The 22,813-nt window shown below is 40.9% G+C and overlaps 1 protein-coding gene across 1 annotated transcript in view; it reads left to right on the top strand.

Annotated features, from left to right (window-relative positions):
• Positions 1-2,792: 2,792 nt before the first annotated feature.
• The window catches only part of celf4 (CUGBP, Elav-like family member 4), a 77,303-nt gene continuing 57,282 nt past the window's right edge, over positions 2,793-22,813 (top strand). Inside the window, exon 1 of the mRNA XM_026306212.1 lies at positions 2,793-3,069. Coding sequence (XP_026161997.1) covers positions 2,793-3,069 — 277 coding nt within the window. The remainder of the gene's footprint in view (positions 3,070-22,813) is intronic.

The raw sequence follows: 22,813 nt of genomic DNA, 5'->3' as shown, positions 1-22,813 counted from the left end.
AGCTGGGGCCCGGTCATGCCGTGAGAACGGGATGACATTACCGGGCCATTTAGCTGGCGGAAGAGCAGAAAGAGGTGAGAGAGCCGCCGAGTGTGTCGCTTTTGTTATTTAATGGTTGGCTAATGTCTAGGCGGAGGGGGGTATGCCTCATAGCCAAAAAATGAAAACAAATAGGGCAACATTATGAGTCTTGGATGCCGTTGCTATAGTGTGGGGCCTTTAGGCTGCGTGCTTTAACTGAAGACACTGAAGCAGAGCTGGACCACACTAGCACTTCGTTTTGCTCATCACTGGAGAGTGGTTCAATTTCCTTGTGGCCCATATGTGGGGCATTTTACTCTTTGGCCTGATATGAATGGAACATATTAGCACACACTTCAGTCACTGTTGGCAGGAGCCTATATCGACATGGCTTTGAGTATGTGTGTCAAATACAATCCCTTTATTGCATGTACTGTGGATCGGCTCAATGCACATATAGGTCTTTATTTATTTATGTATATTCATTTACGTGTCTTCTGTGGTGGACTGGGACTAGTCCGACCCATAGGAGAAGTCATGGTAAGGCCTACTACCAATTTGTATTGCGTGTTAATTTATTTCATTGGACAGGACTGCTATAACTTCACCGTCACTGTTTGTAGTTCACATGCTGACTTTTACATTCCATGACTCAGACTGGATGTCTATAGGTATATCAGCACTGCTATCATTTCCACATTGCCGTGACCTCTGGTATCGTATTGTCCTTTGGGAGCAGAGATAAACAGCATGAGCTGACTCCCAAAGGAACAAAGCGTAGCCAGCGATCTCAACAGGTTCAGGTTCCTACGAACTGAATTTGAAATATCTAATTTTATTTCCAAATTCACTCATTATAAGTTCTTTCATTTGCACCTTCTGCAGGTCACACTGTTCGAAGCTGTGTAACCTGACAGACTCCTGTTTGTGGCTATGGGAGTAAGACGGTGTTCACTGCCGTATAACAAGAACCGGTCTGTCCTGGAGCATGATACTAAAAATATTATTCAAGAATGTTAATTTCTATTTCCCCGTCGCCACTGGAGTCAGTCGCAGATCTAAACGCGCTTCATTTGTGTGTAAATGTGAGCAGTATTTAACATTAGCACCTAACTCACTCAAAATAAGATTCTCATAAATCAAAGACTGCTAAATAATCAGACTGGCAACGCTCTTTCTGATTCAGAACTGATTGATGACTATAGGCCTACAGTAACTACAGAATTAATTTGACAAGGGAACTGAATGAATATTAGAGAAATAGCTTTTCATCTGCTTTGCACTGCTCTTACAGTTTAAACTGTGATGTCCCTGGCGTTTTATCCTCAAGTCTTCTTGTCGACGCTCATGTATCCCCCCACCCCCCATTTTTTGTGTTTCTGACAATCTTCATCACATAAAAAAACCTACAGAGCTACAAACACCGCCGAATGTGGATTTATGTGCATCTGGTCAATTTGTCCTACTTTTGTGTGTTTTTCTTTCTTTTTTTCCGTCCATGCGCCCCCTCTCTACGCCACTCGGCGGTGCTCACAGACTTCCCCTTTCTGGAAATCAAATCATTTAATCCACACAACTTTGGAAATGGCAGAGGAAGCTAATTATACATCGTATCACCGGTGCACAATCTATGTTTGTTCGTAACAACAACGAGCAGCTGGAGCCGTCAGAGAAATCCTCCCTCAGTGTGCTTAGTGTCGTCTGTGGGACTGTATTTCAGCACCACGGAGCTGTCCGCCGTCCGGGAGCTCGGAGAGGATGCTGCGACCCAGCGCCTCTGCCGCCGCCGCCGAGGAGGAGGAGGAGGAGGAAGAGGAGGAGGAGGGAGGCTCTGAGATGATCTGACATGTCATTTAAGCACAAAACCAAACCTTCTGAGAGCGACAGCCACCTTTTCTCTCACATCCTATCTGCGGCCAGTGTTTATTTTTACGTGAACTGAAACATACCAGGCGGAAATCTCATTAAGAGACTTTAACATATTACACTTAAGAACCGTGTGAGTGTCAGTCACGAAGTAATCAATTCTCGACTTCGGCAGGGTGAAGTTATTTGCTCTGAGCAGGAGCACAAAGGACCGTATTCTCTATATTTCTCTATTTATAGACCATCTCCCCTCGGTGGACTGTACCACTCGGTCCTTCGCGTAACAAACGGGGGAGAGAAAACGCTATGGGTAAAGTATGCCCAGTTTACAGCGGCCTCCTTTAGTCAAACCTCCCCACTCCTCAGGTAGAGATTGAACTGGCCCTGTCCGTTTAAACCGAGAAGACACCCATACCGACTCCTCAATGCAAAAAAATAAAAGGGTGCCAAGAAGCTGGGACGAGGGAACGTGGGTGTAAATAGACAGTGAACGCTCTTGGTCTCTCTCTCTCGCTCTCTCTCTCTCCCCTCTCACTGTTCTCTCTCTCTTTCTCCCTCCCTCTTCTCTTTCTCTCTGTCTCTCTTTTATGAAATCAATGAACGAGTTATTGGGTAGGACATAAATATAAGGAATCAAAGCCTCCACCGGGACCAACGGCGTTGCGCGCTCTTGATATGCGTCTACATGTGTTTTCACATCAATGTAAATATTGGCTTTGATAGGACGAGAGCGGAAACAGCTCAGGCACGGCTTGGTCTCGGAACCAAATTTTGACCAAGACTTACACCAGCTTTTTTTTTTTTTTTTTTTTTTTTTTTTTTTTTTTCTTTTGAACGTAAAACGATTCTCCACCATCACCATTAGCTGTTGTTGCACACATCCAAACTCACTGGCCGGTCCGAAGATGGCAACTTTAACCAACGGGCAGGTGGACGGCACGGTGCACGGTGTCGGTGTGGTCTCCGCCAGCACGAACGGGCTCGTGAACGGATTAAGCCACAACCACAGCCCGGCGGGCTGCCCGGCCACCATCCCAATGAAGGACCACGATGCCATCAAACTCTTCATCGGTCAGATCCCCCGCAACCTGGACGAGAAAGACCTTCGGCCCCTCTTCGAGGAGTTCGGCAAGATCTATGAGCTCACTGTGCTGAAGGACCGCTTCACGGGCATGCACAAAGGTGGGTTATGCCCATATTCCCTGAGACAACTATGGCTCTACTTGTTTTTGTCAGTGCGGTTGCTGTCAGACTTTGGTGAGAATGAGGATTCTAAATCATGCAGGATTGGATGGATAGAACTGAAAATTGTTGGCCAATTCTGCAATTTTCTGTAGCGCTGAAGCCCCAATGACTTTATGTATGTTGTTGTCGGCATATGTGTCACCACTAAAGGATTTTTTTGGTTAGACTTCTCATTGGTTCTCAAATTCAAATGCTCCATTTTCTACCTTATTGAGCAAACATACGAGCACCAGAGTGTCACGAATCGGGAGTCACGACAGCATGAATTTATGTAGAGTGATATCGGGAGGAGCAACGTGCCTATTTGGCCACTGTGCACGGGGAGTATACACATCTTGTCCGGTGATTGTAAACGTGCGTTCATTCACCACAGTGCTAAATCCAGGCCATTAACCTCACGTTTTCACGTTGCAGTAGCGTGGAGGTTGTGTTTGATTGCCCGCAGCTCCTCACAGTCTGTTGCCCGTAACTCTGCGTGTGCATGTGTGCGTGTGTGTGTGTGTGTGTGTGTGTGTGTGTGTGTGTGTAGACGGGGAGGCGTGGGGGGGAGCAGCCCCATGAATATACTGTACTTTTGAAAGGGCTTTAAGTTTCTGCTTTTTTTTTTTTAGATGTTCAGTTTGTGGTAATTGGAGATGTGTTTCATTTCAAATCCAAATTATAATAATTAATCAGTAGAATTGTATAGAAGTATATTTGATCTAGTTTTCAAACTTTTTAACCATCAGTGGTCTATAACTTTTCCTAAAGTAGAGTATGCTTATTCAGATCCTTTGACAGTGAATTATCCTAAACTTTTGGTGTAACAATGTCACCTGCCTTTTGGCTGTAATATTCTGCTTTACCTTTATAATTTATTTTCTACTCTCAAGGGATAGGTTGTTTTCTCCTTATCACCATCTAATGAATGGTCACTAATTGATCCGCTATACCTGCACTATATCTCCCAGGGGAGCAAAGTACATTAAGAATGATCAATGTCCTTTTGGGAACCGTCTCCTCTCCCTTTAAAGCTCCCTCTGCCCCACATAAACAATGTGTGACATGTTCCATGTGTCAGGAAATGATTATGATACACAAATAAGTCCAGAGGGTGGAGACTGTCTGTAGGCATGGGGGAAACCAAAGAGATGGAGAAAGGAATGGGAGTATCTTTTATTAATAGCCCAGCTGTAGTAGTGACTCCCTTTTGGACGGTTAATCACCAGTGGCCCCAGAACTATGGGCATGGCTTGCCAGCTGATTCTAAGAAGTGTCTCCTCACCGCAATATACGTTCATGCTTCCTGGGCTGGGCCCCTGCTTTCATTACCAAGCCCCCACTGTGCCCATATTTTAACTAGCTGGAGGCACTAGCTACTCCCTGGCTCACCAGCTCACTGCAAACTGTTTGAAGGCCACAGTCCCTCCACAGACTCCTAACACCTTCCTGAGGTTTCCACAGAAGATTCCCAAATTAGCAGTAAAAGACAGCACGTCCCACAAATAACAGGCAAAGTGACTGACTGTGCACGCTGCCGTCATACTGGTTTTATTGAGGACTACAGAGTCGAACATGAATCAGGTAGAGTTAGCTATCACAGCATGAGTTTGAGGAAAGATTAAACACACAAATAAATATAGAGGAATATTTGTCTTGTAAAACTAAACCCAGTTTAATTAATCTTAACTGTTAAATGTTGATGGCAACTTTGTGTTTAAACACAATCATAGTTTTCTGCGTATCAAACTGTTATACTTTTTTCTTTCTGTTTGGCCAACTGTCCATAAAAGCAGCTTAAACCAAAATTACAGTTTGTACTAGTGCAGATTTATACATAAACATTTTATACATGATATGGTCCTTCACCGCTCATCTCTGTCCCTCAGCTCCCTTATGCCATTTGCATTTTGCAGAATCCTGCCATAGAGCAGAGAGTCAAACCATGATGACCCTTTAATGTGTGAATTGTTCCAGGGAAGTGAAGTCTGTGGTGCTACACACCAGAAAGCTCCTGTTCTTCTCTTGCTCCTTTTCTCCTCTTCATTAACTCTGTTCCAGTACCTTCATTCTAAGTTTCCCCTCTTCTTCCTTTTATCTTCACTTCATATACTCGCACCGACGTGCCGCTCACTCAGTGACAGTGCATCATGTTCTGTAATGGCCGTGGTAGTACAAAGCCTCAGCTTGAACTGGAGATTGTAGATGATCGACTGCCACTTCCTTTACAATTTTGTTCTACCTCTGTTTTTTTTTTTTTTTTCAAATGGCACATTTCTTGGTAACTGTCATCGCTAACAATGTAATGGCTCATCGGGGGATACTGTTGCATTCATTTAACTTTACCCAAAGAGACATGGCACTTTTACAAAGAAATAAACCTGGTTTTCAGCAAGATAATACACAGCTTTTTCTGCTGCAGCAGGTAATAAAAGGACCTCATCCTGTTCTGCTGTACATCAACAAGCCAAAAAAAACCCCTTTGCTATGGTAATGCTAACTCTGAAGAAAGAGACCCTTTTATAGCCATTGTCAGCATGCCTGTGATACTATTGCCATAACCCTCCCATAATGACTCCATGTATCACTAGTAATCTAGTCTTTAGGATTCTGTCCCCTTGGAATGGAGGGGAGAGGGAGGGGGAGGGGGGAGGAGGGGAGCCTGGGACAGAGGTCTGCAGAGGCTGGAGCGGGCGCAGGGACACCAGTGCAGGCCTACATTCTCCCAATGATTTTATTTCTCTCCCCTCTGCGACCGAGCCATGCTAATAGAGGCCATTTATAATGGTCACTGGCTGCTGCTGCTGCTACCAAGCTCAACGGGGCTGAGAGGCACAGCTAGCACAAAGAGCCAACCCTCTTTCTTTCTCTTCTCTCTGGCAATACAGCAATGGGAGGTAGGGATCTATTTAAGACTAGAAGGTGTAGATATGACTGCTAGCCCTATTCATCAGCCCGATTTCATGTAATAATCACCAGGGCAATTGGACTGTGGTGATATGGAGAAGACATCTAATAACTGAAGGTGTTATCTATTGTTTACTGCTGTCACATCTTCAGGCAGTATTGTGCTTCTCACCAAACCTTGATTGTCTCCATCTTAGTTTTTCCAAGCAAATGCAAATGCAACTGTCACCAAGATTGTTTTAGTGCTGTTGTTTCATTTGCTGGTAATTTAATGCGAGTAATATATTTGTCCTTGGTCAAACTAAATATATTAGCAGCAGCTCTTGCCATAGGCTCAGGCAGTTAACACAGTTACGAAGCCAGAGAGTTGCTCAAAGTCAAAGCAGGTGTTGAAACTTCATTTACATTTGAGACAAATAGTCCATTTTGACCTGGCTACTGATACAAACAAAATGTCATAGGTCCTTAGCTCAGATCACCAGCTCTGAAAAGGTCTTTTTTAGTAAGAGAAGACCATCTGATCACTGTTTAAAGAACTAAAGTCATGAAAAGCAATACTTCGGCTGTCAAATGATTTTATAGTTTCATATCAATACTTGAGAAAAGGGTTATGTGATCATATAAGGTTTAATATGTTTGAAATCAAACAAGTGGAGATACACTGTAATGACCAATAGTAATCTTGTTTAAATTTACCCATACAGATGGCTTATGCTACAGATGGGGGCTATAATCTGTGCAGGTCATAAAGGGAGTTATGGTTCCCTCTGAACGCCTATGGTTTTGATATTTCAGCCCTTTTAATTGAATACACCAGGAAAGCAGGTTCAGAACAGATCATTGAGCCTATCATGTTTGGTGTAGCCAGGAAGCTGCGATGCCAAAAACATGAAAGACTCATGCTGTGTTTTATTGCAGGCAATTAGGGGTTACAGGTTGCCATTAGAGAAAAAGCGTCTGCAAAGAAAGAGGAGGATAAAACCAAATTTGGCTTTGAACAAACAAGGGAAAGAATTTGGGGTGTGTTTTTCGTCCTGCAGGTCTGCGTTAATGCAGCATGCGTTCCGGCCGAAAAATTTCACTCCCGTTGCATCATCCTCTCTGTGGGATCCTTCCCTCTCCTCCTCTCACATTTGGTTTGGGACGAGTGTGTGTAAGTGTGGTGTGTGTGTGTGTGTGTGTCTGTAGGTGTAAGTGTGTGTGTGTGTGTGTGTGTGTGTGTGTGTGTGTGTGTGTGTGTGTGTGTGTGTGTGTGTGTGTGCGTGCATGCGCATAATGAGTAAATGTGTGTTTATGTGCTCCTCCCTGGTCCAGAATCATCCATCCACTCAGCTCAGCTCAGAATGCACACTCAGGCCCCACATTGTGAGCCCTTTTCTGTGAAGACGCATCACAATCGATTTTGAGTGTTTTGTTAGGAAAAAAGGCAACATGTGTCACAGAGGAGGCCGCTTCTTATCAAAGTATTCTCAACCACCGGCACCGCGCCACACCCTCTGCCCCTGTCCTGGCAGAGTGTAGAACTGCTAAGCAACAAGAGGGAAACAAGAGGCGGAGCCAGACCAGGGAGTACAGTGAACCTAATTTGTCAGTAGGACCGTTGTCACAGCAGCTCTGCCTCTGTTGTCCATTATTATTGGTGGGGACTGACAGATGGGGGCCGGCCGATGGCCGAGCAGGGAGCCAGTTAGTCACAGTGAGAGATGACCGTACCAAGCCAAAGGAGAGAGTGCTCATAGAGCTCCTGCAAGGATTAGCATGCTAATAGCAAGTTTAGAGCCATGAGGCCTGTCAGGGTGAGTCCTTTGGCTCCTCTGACCTCAGCAGCCGTCTCATTAAAACCACTGACCTTTACGTACACAGACAGAGCAACATTGTAAAGGGATGCCTGAACGTACCAAATTCATCTCATCTCGCTGCCAGTGGACTAACTGAAAATAGCTGAGACACATTTAGGAACCTCTCAGAAAATACAGGTTTAGTGCACACATATAAAAGAGTAGACATGCATATCGATATTTGCATGTATGCATTTGAACTTGCTATTGACTGAAATTGAAATACTCCATCAAATTGTCACCTTATTTGTGTTTGATTCACAGAAAATGTCTTGTGCTCTGGAGCACATGTACTCTTCAACTATTTCAAAGGAAAAAAACATCTTTGAAAAATATATATGCAGAGTGAAAAAGCCTTACTGTGTTTTGACAGTCCAACTCCTCAGCCGATAGCCTAGGGCTCGGTTAAATAAGTCTGCCTTAAAGGTTTCATCAACATTTGGCCTTTTGTTTTCCATAAAGAGAAGCTAAAATACTTGCACTGGTTTCCCTTTTGCTTTCTTTCCAAATTGTGCTTTCCTATTGCCGTGCTCACGGCCCCGGTGTAGCATATTTTCAGTGGATGAAAAAAAAAATCTTTTTTTGACAAATGCTCCTTGGAGAGGTAAATGTTTTCTGTTTTCAAGGCTCTTACATCAGCTAAGCATTATTGTGCTTTGTGTTAAATTTTTAAAAAGTTGACGCTTTGGGCCTCTTCAGTCGTTTAGCTCCCCTTAATACCACTTCCATGCTGCCCTCTTTCGAATACTGGTAGCTGGTTCTGGAGATGAGGGATGAAATAGTTTTGAAAGGCTGAAAAAGTCTTACGTGTTTTTGAATTTTACTTTTGTTTTACTGATGTTTGCAATTATGCAAGTCTGCATTCCTAGTAATAAAACTTCCTGTTGAAAGGAGGCCAGCTTTTTTGCCTATATGATATTTTTTTTTACCTGAGCTTGAATCATAATAAAAAACACACATGAATGTAGTTTTAGTCATCTTGCTTCCATAACCAGATCTGCTATAGTGAACTCCATGTGAATATTGCCTTTTTGGTATTTAATGTTATTTATTTGTTTCTGGATCTCTTATCAGTATTATTCAATTATACAGGCACTATGCTCCATATGTAGTTGTTCCATCTAAAAGGTTTAAACACTGTTTTCTTTTTTCAGCTGTCAGAAGGTTATGAACCTCCTATGTGTATGAACTTGGAAACTGGGGTTTTGCCTTTTGGATTAGAGCAGCAGGGTCCTTTTATCAAGCTTTGCACAGTCAGGTGGCATTATGATACAGCATATTGTAACAGCCGTGCCCGATATCTGCATGAGTACAGTATATGTGTATGTTTATATGGATGTGTTTACATTTTATCTGTCTATTTATTGTGTTTGTCATTATGTGCATATGTGTTGGATATACATGTGCGTATAGTTGTCCTGCAGAGTAGAGTTGTGCGTGTGCCAAATATGATCCTTAGCTAAAGCAATGTTTTATAGTAACTTTTAATGTTTAATAGTAATATTTATATATTAATCTGTCTCGAACCCTCAGTGTGCACATGAGAACAGGCTAAGCTGCAGCCCTCGAATGCAGAGGCTTTTCACAAGGAAATAGCAGCATGACACAGCAGCAATCTGAAAAATAGAACCAAAGTTTGTCACAGCAAACTCTGGCAATGGCCCATTAATGCATATCCAGTAAGCATTTTGTCTTGTTACATTTTCTGCTCCAAATGTCTTTTATTCGTATGAAATCCCATCTAATGTATTTAATTTTTTCTGTTTCTTACATTGTCCTCAATGTCGAGTTTTGTTTTAATTTCACAGAAAAAGCAAATCATTATTACATTGCAAACTATTTCTCCTACCAGTAATATGTGTATTTTCAATTACCTTTTTAGCCCATACAAAATTGGTTTGTGTACACTAAACAAATCATTCAGCTTTGGAGATTTATGGTTCATTGAAAGTTGAATTGATGTTTATTCTCAACCAAATTGCTAAACATAACTCGAAGTGGCGTATCTAGGTCTGCCTGCTGGGATACTCTAATGCAGGGATTACATGAGCCTTGTACTATTTGTCCCCACACAGAAAGCATGTCAAAGACTGTTGAGCATGTGTGACTTGTCAGTCCAGACACATATTTAGCCTTCTCTGTATGCATGAATACAATCTCCTGTGCTGAGCCATGACTGTCAGGTTTGAGTGTCCCTGACTCAATTCAGTTTCTCCCATCTCCCTTCATGCCTATTTCATATCCCTCAATTAAAAATGCACCACGTTGACTTATAAAAGGAAGGTGGGAATGGAGGTTAGGGCTTTTCAACGATCCCGCTCAATTATTCAAGGCCAAGTTTGATTCAGAAAATGGAGGAGGATTAATATGCCACACAGACGTATTGGTAGAAATGAGTAGCAAATGAAATGTTCTGATGAAATTACAGTAGCAGAAGTACCAACCAAAAAGCAATGTTTGTTGCAGATCAGGCATGGTAAGTTTTGAATCCTAGCTCCTACATTTCAACTTCTACTACAAGAGTGATATTTGAAGATAACAACTCAGTTCAGAGAAGATTTGTAATTGTTCATATAGCTGATCAACCTTAAATTTGTTTCAAATTCGGTAACACAACACTAGGTCCCTTTTGTTCGATTTTCATTATCCAAAAACTGCATTCTGCTATCAGATATTGCCATAGAAATCATATTGGCATCACATTGAGGGGAAGTACATCAAGGCTTTATCCCACCCTGCTGGTTTGGAGAGCAGATAGACCAAAACATATCACTGCAGAGGGAGATGGTGCAAGAGTGCGTAAAACGACAAAGAGCTCAAGACAGAGAGAGTGAGAGAGGGACGGAGAATTAGAGAGATGTTGAAACACAGATGATGTAAGAGAATGCGCGAAAAAAGGCAAGGGAGATCCATGGAAGAGAGTTTGGGTGGAGGGGGGTTGCACACAGAGAGAGAATATCAAGAGGCAGAGCGATATAAAAGAAAGAAAGCTAAGATTGTAAAGAGAGAGACGCAGACTAAAAATGGAGGCATGGAGAGATTATTCAATGACAGAGATAGCGTGAGCAAAAGGAAGAGCGAAGGGGCTGAAAAGAAAACACTGAAAAGCAGAGAAGGAAAACGACAGGCAGGGAGAGAAGTAGAAAGAGTGAGGGAGTCCCAGAGACAGATGTCGCCCTCGCTGGCCCCGGCAGATTGATAGTTTCTGGCCCAGTTCCATGCCAGGCTCTGACCCCTCTGTCCTCTGCTGTAATTTATAGGCTGCATTTTGCCAGATTTAAGCACTACTCTGTGGCCACCATGGCTCAAGAAGGAAGAATGACCTTCCTGGGATGGGACCAGAATTAGACCCCTACAGCTCCCAGCCACCCTGGGGGTAAATAAGCAAGTACTCGTCACATTAGCAGGATCTGTGACAACATGATAATGGGACAAATTTTACTGTATATATGCCAATGTTTTATATGTGTCTGTTTTCTTCATATGTTACTGTATGTCTCATGCAGCAACAAAGTCTGGACTGACCACTGTTATTCTGTTATTTCAAGCATATTTTTCAAGTATGTTAACTTCATGTTTTATAGACCCGACGTTTTTGTTTATTGTTGACTTTGATATAAAAAAAAAAAAAAAAAAAAAGAAGGCACAGAAATCTGATTATCTCTTGATGCTCCACCAAATCTTTGTGGGTTAACTTTACTGAAAAGACCATAATGGTTGTTGGCACAGTGTGAAATGATGAAATGACCTTCCAGAGAACTACTAATCACACGACATTAGTTGCAATTACTATAGATTAGTGTATGTGTGTCTGTATGTGTGTGCATGTGTGTGTCTGTTTGCAAAAGTTTTACTGAGAACCAGATTCACTTAGACTTTGGTGTCTAATTTCATACACTGCTAAACCAGCCTGGAAATGCTGTTTTTCTGCCATCTGATGCACAACACGCATGTAATCGGTAAAGCCCCTTCTCTCTTGTGCAGATTTATTTAAAGCCCCAGAAAACTTGATTACAAACCTTAGAAAAGTATTTCTCAATAACGTCAGGTATTCAGAGCTAAGAACTAATGTTTTTTTTTAAACATCCTTAATTATTATTTATTATGAGTGTAACAGCCCAAAACTCAGCTAATTTGCTTCATCAGGACTGTGTTAGATGTGATGTGATGAACAAACAATCCCGAAACTGTCATAAGAGTTTAATTCAAATGCTGCTAAATCTAGATTAGTGCACAAGAGTGTGTGACGTGCTCATAGTAAAAGATTGATTGAGTTTTAAGGCCGTTATGGGAGGCATTTACAATTGATGAAAAATTCTAGTGAGTTTCTTCAGGTTCATTCAGCTTGTGAAGATCACCTTTGTAGATCATATTCTAACCCTGCAAAAATGGGTTTATCAACACGATTGAGATGACAAAGAGACATTTGCTGCAGAAAATCATGAGATTTGACCCTGTGTGTCATATGCGCCAGTTGGTTTTTATGACCAATAGTTATGTGTTGTAGCTAGCTGACATCTAGTCAGGAATTCTGATACAAGCAAATTAGAAAAGGAGGTGATGTGGTAAATAAGGTGGGAAAGTCCACATCAAACAGTTGTAGGTCAAGCAATGCAAGAGGCCAAAGTTCAGTTCCAGTGTGAAACTTTGTTTTTTATCTATGAGTGCTCCTCAATCATAACCACATTTTTGTAACTAAATGAAACAGTTCATCCTGTTAAACCTAACCAAGTTGTTAGTGTGCTCAAACATAATGAAACTGATGGTTCCATGATCGTTTATAACACTGAAAGTTTATAACACTTGCTGATGTTACATATGTAATTGTTAATGCTGTTGTCATTCTGCTTGCAAACGTGCTATTACAGGAGATCCTAGAAACATTTCTAAATAATAATTATTATTGGGATATTGTAACCAACTGAACTGCTTTGGAATGAGCATTTTGTTAAAGATATTATTTATGTTTTTTTTTTTCTTTTTTGAGCCCACTGATCAAACATCCTTCAAGGTGCTGTCTGCACCTTTTTCTTCCTTTTGGAGATCCTACAATCAGAGGACTGGCCTAGTTGCTTACTGCATGATTAGCTGCTGCCTTCATAAATCAGACTTTAATTTTCCACAGATTGTGGGTGCAAATTAAATGAAAAGGGCACAGCACAAGTTTGCAGTGTGGTTTCTTATAAGGTAAATATAGCCTTATGTGAATTTGGAGCATGCCCCCTAGTAGACTGACTTGGCTGGCGAGCCAGTGGGCTCAGCTGGGTTTGTTCTTGGCCATTCAGAGCGCAACCCCAATGCACAAATCAGCCCAGGGCATGATCTGGACAGAAAGCCTTCAGCAAATTATTACAGATTTGCAATTTAATGGCTTTTGAGGTCTCTCCCAGCCCCACCCTGGTTCCCAATGAGACAGAGCCTATTAGTTTGGTCCTTTAATCACAGAACAGGAGATGGGAATCCCGGCCAAACCTATACATACCTCGCTTCGCCTGGTGTGGAATGATTTCATGGGGTTTATAGATAGAGACAGAGAAATCTATGTGTGAGCGCAGGCGTGTGTTTGTGTGAGCATTGGCTGGTTGATAAGCTTTCCCTGGAGCAACAGCAGTACGTGTGTAAGTGTGTGTGTGTGTAGGACAGAGGGTGAGAGAAAACGTGTTTCTCTATGGATCATTCATCAATACCACGAGGACACACTGGGCAGAAGCAATTAATTTGGCATAGGCTTTACCCAAAGCTAACAAAGGTCCATTTTACAAACCACATGTTGGAGGAAAATAGAGAATTAGTTTCTAATGTTGTGCCCCAAAAATATTTTAATTAAAACTGGGTTTAATTCAAGTTAAAACTGAAAATGCAAATCTTGAATATCCACTTTTAAAACTAACAAAAAATGATCCCCAAAGAAGGCAAATGACACAGTAATTAATTTACAGTCTGTTCAGCTAGCACAAAAAGCTCTTTAGAAATATCAGTTTTTGAGTTCAGGTGATGATTTCTCTGAGATACCTCAGTGGATTAATCCTGACTACAGACAGAAAAACACCCCTTTACTTAAGTGTCTAAATAAAGTTATTTTCTTATGATTGAATATGTTTTGCGCAAATTAATTGTCAGTTATTTTCCAGAGCTAAACTCCAATGTTTTGGTCCATTATGGATTTATACTACAAGACTCCTTTAAACGGGCAGAAAGAACACATTTGAGATAATGACATTACTTTTGTGATACTATTTGCTACAGATAAATGGCCAGCATTTCGCAGGGTGTTTAAGCGAATCTTTTCCCAAAGCTATAGTTGCCCTGATTAATGTGCCATCGATGCAAAATGTAAAAACTATCACTCCAATCTGCCTTTCAATGTCCCAATTTGTCCAAGAGGAAGCCAAGCTTTCTAAATGAGCTCGATAAAAGTGACTGCCAAAGGGGATGAATATATATAATTATCTGTGGCTGGAACGCCAACAAAGGGACTTTGAAAATCAACTTTGTGCGCCAAAGGCTTCATTAGCCTGACGACAACAAAATGTCCCCTCAACTTACAGTTGGAAAGACGCAGGTATCTGCAAAGCTATTAAAAGCATGTAGTCATGCAGCCTTGTGTAGCCCAACCACCATCTGTTTGGGATTAGAAGCTACTTAATGTGTTAATTTTAACATGCTAATGTGCTAATGTTATGTTAGTGAATTATTAGGTGATTTAAGAAATCGCTGGCTGCTGTTTTGTTGGTCTTACGCATTGACACGTTAGAAAGGATGGATAACAGTGTTTACTTTGTATATGGAAATCCCTGAATGTCTTTCATCTGTCCTTCCTATAGCGACTAGTGGTCCATGTTAGCTTTGCAAACATCTTAATTGTGTTAAATGGAGGAAAAAAGGGGGGAGATTAAAAACCATTAATGTGTGTTGCGTGAGGCTATGCTATTCCCGGGACGGTGCTTTTGTTCGCTTTGGCAAAGCAGACAAGCGAGTTTCACCTTGAAACTCAATGCACACCAGAAACATTGTCATTGTGTCTACCTAAAACGCTGCTGTGTCTCACGCTCGCTGTTTTATTCACTGTCAGACTTGCTTTGCTCATCTTTGCATTTCTTTTTGTGATTGCCTCTCTCCATCCTTCTTATTCTCTTTAAATGTCTCTCCCATTTTCTCTCTGTCCATGTCTCTCTAGCTTTTTCCTTTGTGGCACTGTTACTCTCACTGTCTGTCTGTCTAAGCGTCAGATAAGCTCACTGGGGGAGACTTTAGAGGACTCTCCATCTGTGTATAAATAGCTCTGGATGAATTATTGAGGGACCTGGGGTTGCTAATAATCCCGCAGGACCCATCTGACAATGACACAGAAGATGGAGGGAAAACAATTACGCAGGCTTTCTCCTTCAGAAGAGTGGGAATGGGGGTAGGGGGGACTCAGCGGCCTCTGGGAGCCTCCTCGCGGGGCCCAACATCTTGGCTAATAAACCCAATTAAGTCTCCGGAATCAATCGGAACCCTGGGGGCGTCCTCTCTCTTCCTTCCCTGGACAGCGTGCAACAACAGGAAGTGTAATGATTCATGTTCCCCCTTCTGCGTTTGAATCGTCCTCTCATCTCCGTCTTGCAGGTTGGCAAGGCGGACAGGACAGGACAGGATGTCCGTCGAGGCAGGATAATAGGACAGGGAGAGGAAAGGAGGGGAAAAGCGAAGGGAAAGGAGAGGAGAAGCGCTCAGAGGAATATTAATGGCAGTGTTTATCCTGTAAGTGTTTTACCAGGGGGATGAGACATGGGACCACTCCCCTGACAGAATTAAAGCACTTTGTCTTCTTAGTGATCCATGATTCATCTGTTGACAGATTTTTGATTAATCGGCTTTGTCATGTATTTGACTCACCATTGACATAACATGGTCCACAACATCTGTCTATCTATTTATCTATCTATCTATCTATCCATCCACCTATCTATCTATCTATCTATGCTTGTCTGTCTGTCTGTAATGTGCACTGATATCAAAAGTTAATATTTGATGGTGGCCATTTGTTTTACTTCCATGGACACATTTTGCAACTGTTCCAGCAAACATTGAATGCCTTTTGTATAAATACAGACAGATGGAAATGTACCTATTGACAATGTATTTTTCTGTCCCATGCTAATGTGTTTAAAATGATGTGCAGGACAACCACAAACTTGGGGAAACATGGTTAGAATGAATAAAAACCTAAAGGCAGAGCAGTGAAAGGAAGTGAATCCTAGTCTCATGCATAAAAGTCACAACACAATCTCAACACCCTAACACTTCACCTCATTACATATAGGACACACAACTACTGTGCTGGTGGGTGTGTAACACTGACTATACTATCTGATGGATATAAATCAGAATATAGATAGGAATACAGGGCCCAGTGTACATGAGAGTAATCCAAATCACCGAAGAGATGAAGCAAGTTATTCAGCCTTAAAGTGCTGTGTAGTCTGGTTTTCAGAGGAGACTTTTAGTATCCCATGATGATCCAAACACTGTTTCTGAGTTTGCTTCACTCTGCCAAGTATACAAATCCTCAATGAAATATTGCCCTTGTATTATCAGTGAGCCTCAATACAGTCCCCAGAGTGCCTGACCTCATACATAACGGTGCAGACTTTTGGTTCATTTTAGGAGTCATACCATGTTTAATAATTCATATTGTGAAAAGCTAAATTTGGGTCTCCCAAACATTTCCTGACAAAATGGCTGAAGTAGGATGAGAGTGAGGTAATTCATCTGTCTGGATATTCGGGGCAACACAAGATGTTGCTTGTGTATTTGTCATCCAGGGAACATTTAAAAAGTGTGTATATGAATGTGTTTTAAAGAATACATGTTGGATGTGGGGCACCTGGTGTGAGCGCAGTGAGTTTAGAAAGATATTCTGCTTTTTGGCAGAGAGCTCAGACATCACATATAAGCCCACTTTATGAGCAGATATGAGTGTGTGCAGGTATTACTGTGTGGATGTTCAGAAAGGGATGGGGGGCCAACACTGTTCTAATGATGCATTTTCTACTCCATTTATTCAGTGGCTCTGCTCTCCAGTAAATCCTTCACATACAACACATTAAAGCTGGCCCTTTTTCCTCCTTCACCAATCGATTAGCACAGCTTAGAGACGTCCACTCTGGGAAGCAGGAGGAGAGATGGGACTTGTTATCTTTAGGGACTCACACACACGTACGTACATATATACACACACACACACACACACACACACACACACCTGTACCACTTGAAGTTTTTTTATCATAAAAATTTATTTTTGTCATAATCTATCAATGGTTATGATACGAGATCCCATCAATGTGTGAGAAAAAAATTAGCATGCATGCATTTGCTATTAATACCTGTAATCTCTGGATTACCACATGCATTTTAATGCTGAGGCCTCCTAAAGTTATCGCTGTCAGCAGATATGAATTTTTAGTTTAATATGCATGCATTAGTCAATGATTCTCAAAGCTTTTCTTATCATAAAAATAGCTCAGGTAAATTGTATTGCCATACATTTCTGGAGAACTGAGGAGCAATGTATTCAGATCATGTTGGTGAAAAGTAACATTTAAAGCATCAGAGCACATTCATTTGGAATGATGATAAAACTTCCAGTTAGTAAAATTTATTTGACACCCCCATCAATAAGCACTGGGGGGTTTCACAACGGATCCAGGATAATAACTTTTATTTGATGATCTTCCTATCCTCATCTTGAAAAGTAATTTTGTCTCAGCTACTATTGTTCTGAATTACTATGTCCTGTACTTTTAAGAGTAGGGCAAAAAAGTGGCTGTAGAGCACCGCTGCCCCTTTCAGTTTCATCCATCACCTCGTTATTAACTTTTGTTCTGTCTTTTCTTGCTCTCCAGTTCCCTCAGTGGTTTTTCTTAATGCCTTTGTGTTTCTAGATTCTTCTTGTTCCCCTGAAGACATGACTAAGGGATCTGGATATAGTTGCCTGTAGGAGAGCTGGGACTGCTACTCCATTATGAATGAATTCACCTCCTCTTTCATAATACAGCCCCATAGTTCTGCCTCACTCTGTTGAAATAATATCATACTCAAGACCAGCATTCATTAGTCCCTGAAACAGCTCTTGAATTTTTAAGGCCTGTTTTACACAATGAAAAAAAGCTTGATGTGGCATATGAACAGTAAGTGAAGTTTATTTTTCGCCTATTCACACAGCATACAGGAGCTCATACTGTGGCCTTCAAAGTGCTTTTTTATTTAATCAGGGTTTACAGCTGCCAGTTAAAGATTTTAAGATGATACAGAGAGAAAGTTAGAGTGTTCTTGGAGACCTTGCCCATGTCCCCTAAAATAGCCTCTATCCTCTGTCTCTTTTTTCCATGCTGAGTAATGATCTGAAAGGTCAACAAAGGTGAAGGGGATATGAGCAACTGTTGCTGATTTGAATTACTATTACTCGTAGAATCAAACATGTGGCAGCTTGTCTATGTTAGATACCGGACTCAGAGGGACGTGTATGTCAGAGCAGGGTGCCATTTGAATGAATCGAAAACATGTCAATATAAATAGATAGTTTTTGTTGAGAAGTTGGTTAGACATTTCAACACAGGTGACAAATCCATACGGATACACTCATTTCAATACCTGGTTTTATTTTATTTTTAACAGGTGATTTTTCTGAATTACAACCATCCTTTAATTTTATGATGTCTTTATTCAGTTACAAACTGGATCGTAACCGTCACATGGCTCATATTGAGTGCCCCAGTTTCAGCAGTGCAAGGGTAGCCGTATCATTCCTGAATCAGAAATTCTCTTAATATAACACTTATTAGTATTCCTCTGTTGCACTGAAAGGTCCTCATTTTCAACATATGACTAAAAGACCAAGGCTTTATATGCTATTTCTCTGAACAAAATAAGTCAAGAATTTTCGTCTTACTCTGACCCATTTCAAGTGTTATCTAAGCCTTAGCACTCACAAAAATCCAGTCAGAGCGTTCTTGTCTTAAGGTCAATCTTTTAAAAAGGAGGAAAAAAACATTCTTCTGTTTATTGAGCAAAGGCTGTCCTTGGTCAACCCTTTCAGGCGAGATAAGTGCTAACAGAAGTGAGGTGGGGGAGACGTAGAGATTTCTATTGACTGACTGAAATTGGACAGCCTCAAACAAAGTTTCATGCCAAAGTTTTTTGAGGCAGAGATCCAGGGCTCTGCAGCGTGGAGTTTCAGCTGCGCCGTGGATAAAGCTTTTTAATGCTATTGACTCTTTTTAGGCTCTTACCAAGATGTTCTGAAATATTTAAATGATCACTGGGAGTTTCTACCCGTCTGTGGTTGGGAATAAAAGGATCGAGTGAGAGGAGGGAACTTTTTATGTCAGCCTTTTACAATCCCTGAATTAATAGGCACAAGATAATTAGAGAATTCTGTGCAATATCATTGTCCCCAAGCTTTCTAGTCCTGGGTGGTGTCAGGCAATGCATGCTGGTAAAAAGTATTTCATGTGTCCAGGAATGGTGAACAGTGCTAATTCAGAGATGCATTTACTTTTAGTAGAATTATAATTAGTTTCAGCGGAGAATTTAATGATTAGAGTGGCCCCATCCAGGCCCATAGCTAGAACTAAGGTCACGATCTGTGTGTTGTTTCTGGGAATTAGAGGGTTTTAATGACCTTAGGAGACATCTACACTCTGTGATCACATACAAATTAGTCTTGGTGTGAAAATATATTTAAACTGTATTTAGGCAAAGAATAAGATTAAATGAAATATGCAGGGTTTAGTATTTGATTGAACGCTTAGCTAGATAGTTACTTAATAACACAGAAATAACACAGACTAAAATTAATACCTAAAAATATATATACTTGGCCTAAAGTTGCAGCTAAGACCCATTTTTCTGTTCCCCTCAGTACGACTTAGTGTTTTAGTAGTATCTTTCCAGCTACCCTGGTCAACTAGACCTTTTCCTTTCTTAGCGAAAGAATGTGGGTCTGGAACTCCTGTTATAGAGAGTCTTTTCCTCTGGCCTCAAAAGAGCCGGGCCAATCACAGCCGTTTATCTGCAATGCGGCGGGCTTTACGCTCCAGTCATCCAATCAGATTTAAACAAGCCTTGTACATATGCACTGACTCGTAACATTTCTCAATGCCAGTCCCAAGTCCGCAAATCTTTCTACAACTGGCTTTAGCTGTTGCCGTTTAAAACTATGCACAGAACTGGTGATAACACAGTGTAGTCTCATGTTTCTGCAACAAAAACAACTATTCCAGACTAATTCTTTGTATAGAACAGAAAAAGAGTTAAGTCTGGCTGGCCAGGCTATCTCACTGCTCTCATCAGCATTGGTTCCAGCATCTGCAGGTACCAAAGAGCTGAAAAGTCCCACTTAGTGCTAACAAAATTAGCACTGCTCCAAGCCAGATAGTTTCCACAGTTAGTGGAGCGCTAAAAGAGAGTGAAAATTGTATATCAGGAGATGGCCATAAAAATGACTCCTAATAAATGCTAATGTTGTTTCAGATCCATTCATAAATGGGCACATATGTAGGTGTTCGGTATATCAACTTTAAAGTGATAATATGCCAGTGTTGTGTTTACAGCTTTTTTGCTGCCCCCCAGCAGATCAAAACATCAGTTACTGTTACTGGTTTAAGAATAAAAGAACAGAAAATAGATATATTTTTGTGGCCATGTGCTAAGGTCTACATGCTATTCCACCTAGCCAAAACCAAATGATCTGAAATATTACATTATTAATTTTGCAGCCAGTTATGCAGTTTGAAACCCACAAGTGAGTTTCAGTGACATCAGTTAAACTCAGGAAACATGCTTCAGTCATAACAGCGTATAAAATGTAGCAAGCTTCAGAATGCATTGATCCTGACTTGAAATACCAAATGACATCTCAGATATAAAAAGATGAAAGGTATCAATATAGTTTCCCAGCAGTCAACCTGTTAGGAAGCTACATCTACAGTAACACAGACAGCTCATCAAGTCAAGGTTTCCCATAGTTAACAAGGTCAAAGCGCTATGTGGTCCAACACAGCTGGCGTTTAAATGAGGCCTGGTGACAGTCTGTGGATTTCACCACTGAAGCTCTTGTCTTTTCTTCTTCCACCACCAGTAAGTATTCATAGTGGCCACCATTCCCTCGCTGCGTTCTTTCATCTTCTCTCTCTTTTCTTCCCCATATTACTCTTTCTCTATCTCTCTTTTTCTGTTTCTCCCCCTCTCTCAGTGGGTGTGTGTCCCTTTAGGGTGTCTGCAGCAGTTGAGATAAGAAGCGAGTGTAGGACACAGGGGGATGGTGTTCACAGAAGCTAGGTGATCTTATCTACTCGCTCCCTCTCCCTCTCTTACCGAGCATCCCTCGCTGTTCTGCTTTTCCTCTTTCTTTTTGCTCCCTTGCCCTTCTTCACCCCCCCCCCCTCTGTGTCTCCTCTCCTCTCACACACACACATTCTCTCAGATCCCCTCTGCGCTGCTGTTGATTTGAATTTGAAGTGATGGGAAACCAAATTGGCAGCATTGACAGCAGAAACAAACAGCTTATCTCTCTCTCCTGGGCCAATATGGGTCTTAGTCAGATACTGGAGCCGCTGCCAGCATCTGACTTGTGACAATGATGATAAATTGAACGTTTGTTGACTGTCACTTTTCATGTGTGTGTGTGTGTGTGTGTGTGTGTGTGTGTGTGAGAGAGAAACTGTGTTTGCGTCTATACAAGCAAGCTTACTCCTAACATATGTGTATGAATACACTCTAAAATGAAAAAGAAATATGTACTTAAGCAGTCAACTTTCAGTTTTTTACTTTATACTTCACTACATTTCAGATGAAAATATTGTACATTTTGCTCCACTACATTTATTTGACAGCAATAACAACAAGTTACTCTACTGATTAAATTGAAAATTTTACACATATAACACGTAATAAATATATATTTCCACTAAGAATACGTCTGCAGTTGCAGAGTAGCTCAACTAATTTATGAAAAATAATTATGGTTTGGTAAAAATATATATTCACATATCTCAGCTCTCGCTGGAAGACAGTATTACAAAGTGAAGTAAGGCTGATCTTGAATATCACAAGTTTAAACTCCAAGTATATAAAGCACTGGACACAACTGAAAAAAAAGTATTTTCATGCATTTTGCCTTTGCTAATATGTAGCATAAAGTTGAGAAGAAATTAGGAGCTGTGATGATTCCATAATCCTTATGAACTGTATTAAAAAATATATATATCCAGATCTATAATTGATAATGATTCATAATATCCTGTTTTTAAATTATGTCAAATGAAATTTAGAAATGAGGTGAAGGGTAATTCATGCAAGCATGAAGGAAGGGTTATGTTATTAAATCTCACCCAAGTCATATGGGCCATTTCTATTATACAGTTTTAGCACTACCGTATTTTCTGGACTATGAGTCACACTGGAGTCACTTTTAGCAAAAACAGCCTTTTTGAACAGAAAAAACATACAGTATATAAGTCACTTTGGTGTATTAGTCACATTTCTAATTTTACTAATTATAGTATAAAGTAGCCTATGAAGAACACAGGCTAAGCATTAACAACAAGCAGAAGTGCATTACAATATTCATTCATTTCTGTCAAGTAATGTTAAAAACTGAAACAACATCGGGCTGGGGGGAGATGAAAGCATCTCCTCCTCATGTCTTGGTTTGTATGAATGACACATTCACTCCAAACTTTGTTTCAGCTGCATACTTTATTATCTGCACTTTGAAGTCTGCAGTATAGCTCTTTCTTTGGGGTGGCATTTTCACTTATCTTACATTAGGAGTATAAAGGTATAAAATTACCTTCAGTTGAGTCAAGAGTGCCATCTATCATTAGCAACGTTACTCAACAAAATTACTAAATAAACACATATAGGTCACTTCGCAGGACATGCCGAAGGAGTAAAAAAGAAAGTGCGAC

The sequence above is a fragment of the Mastacembelus armatus genome, chromosome 5, assembly GCF_900324485.2.
Source record: "Mastacembelus armatus chromosome 5, fMasArm1.2, whole genome shotgun sequence".
Lineage (NCBI taxonomy): Eukaryota > Metazoa > Chordata > Actinopteri > Synbranchiformes > Mastacembelidae > Mastacembelus > Mastacembelus armatus.
Note: the sequence above shows the minus strand (reverse complement) of the source record. Positions and strands in the feature narration are given on the sequence as shown.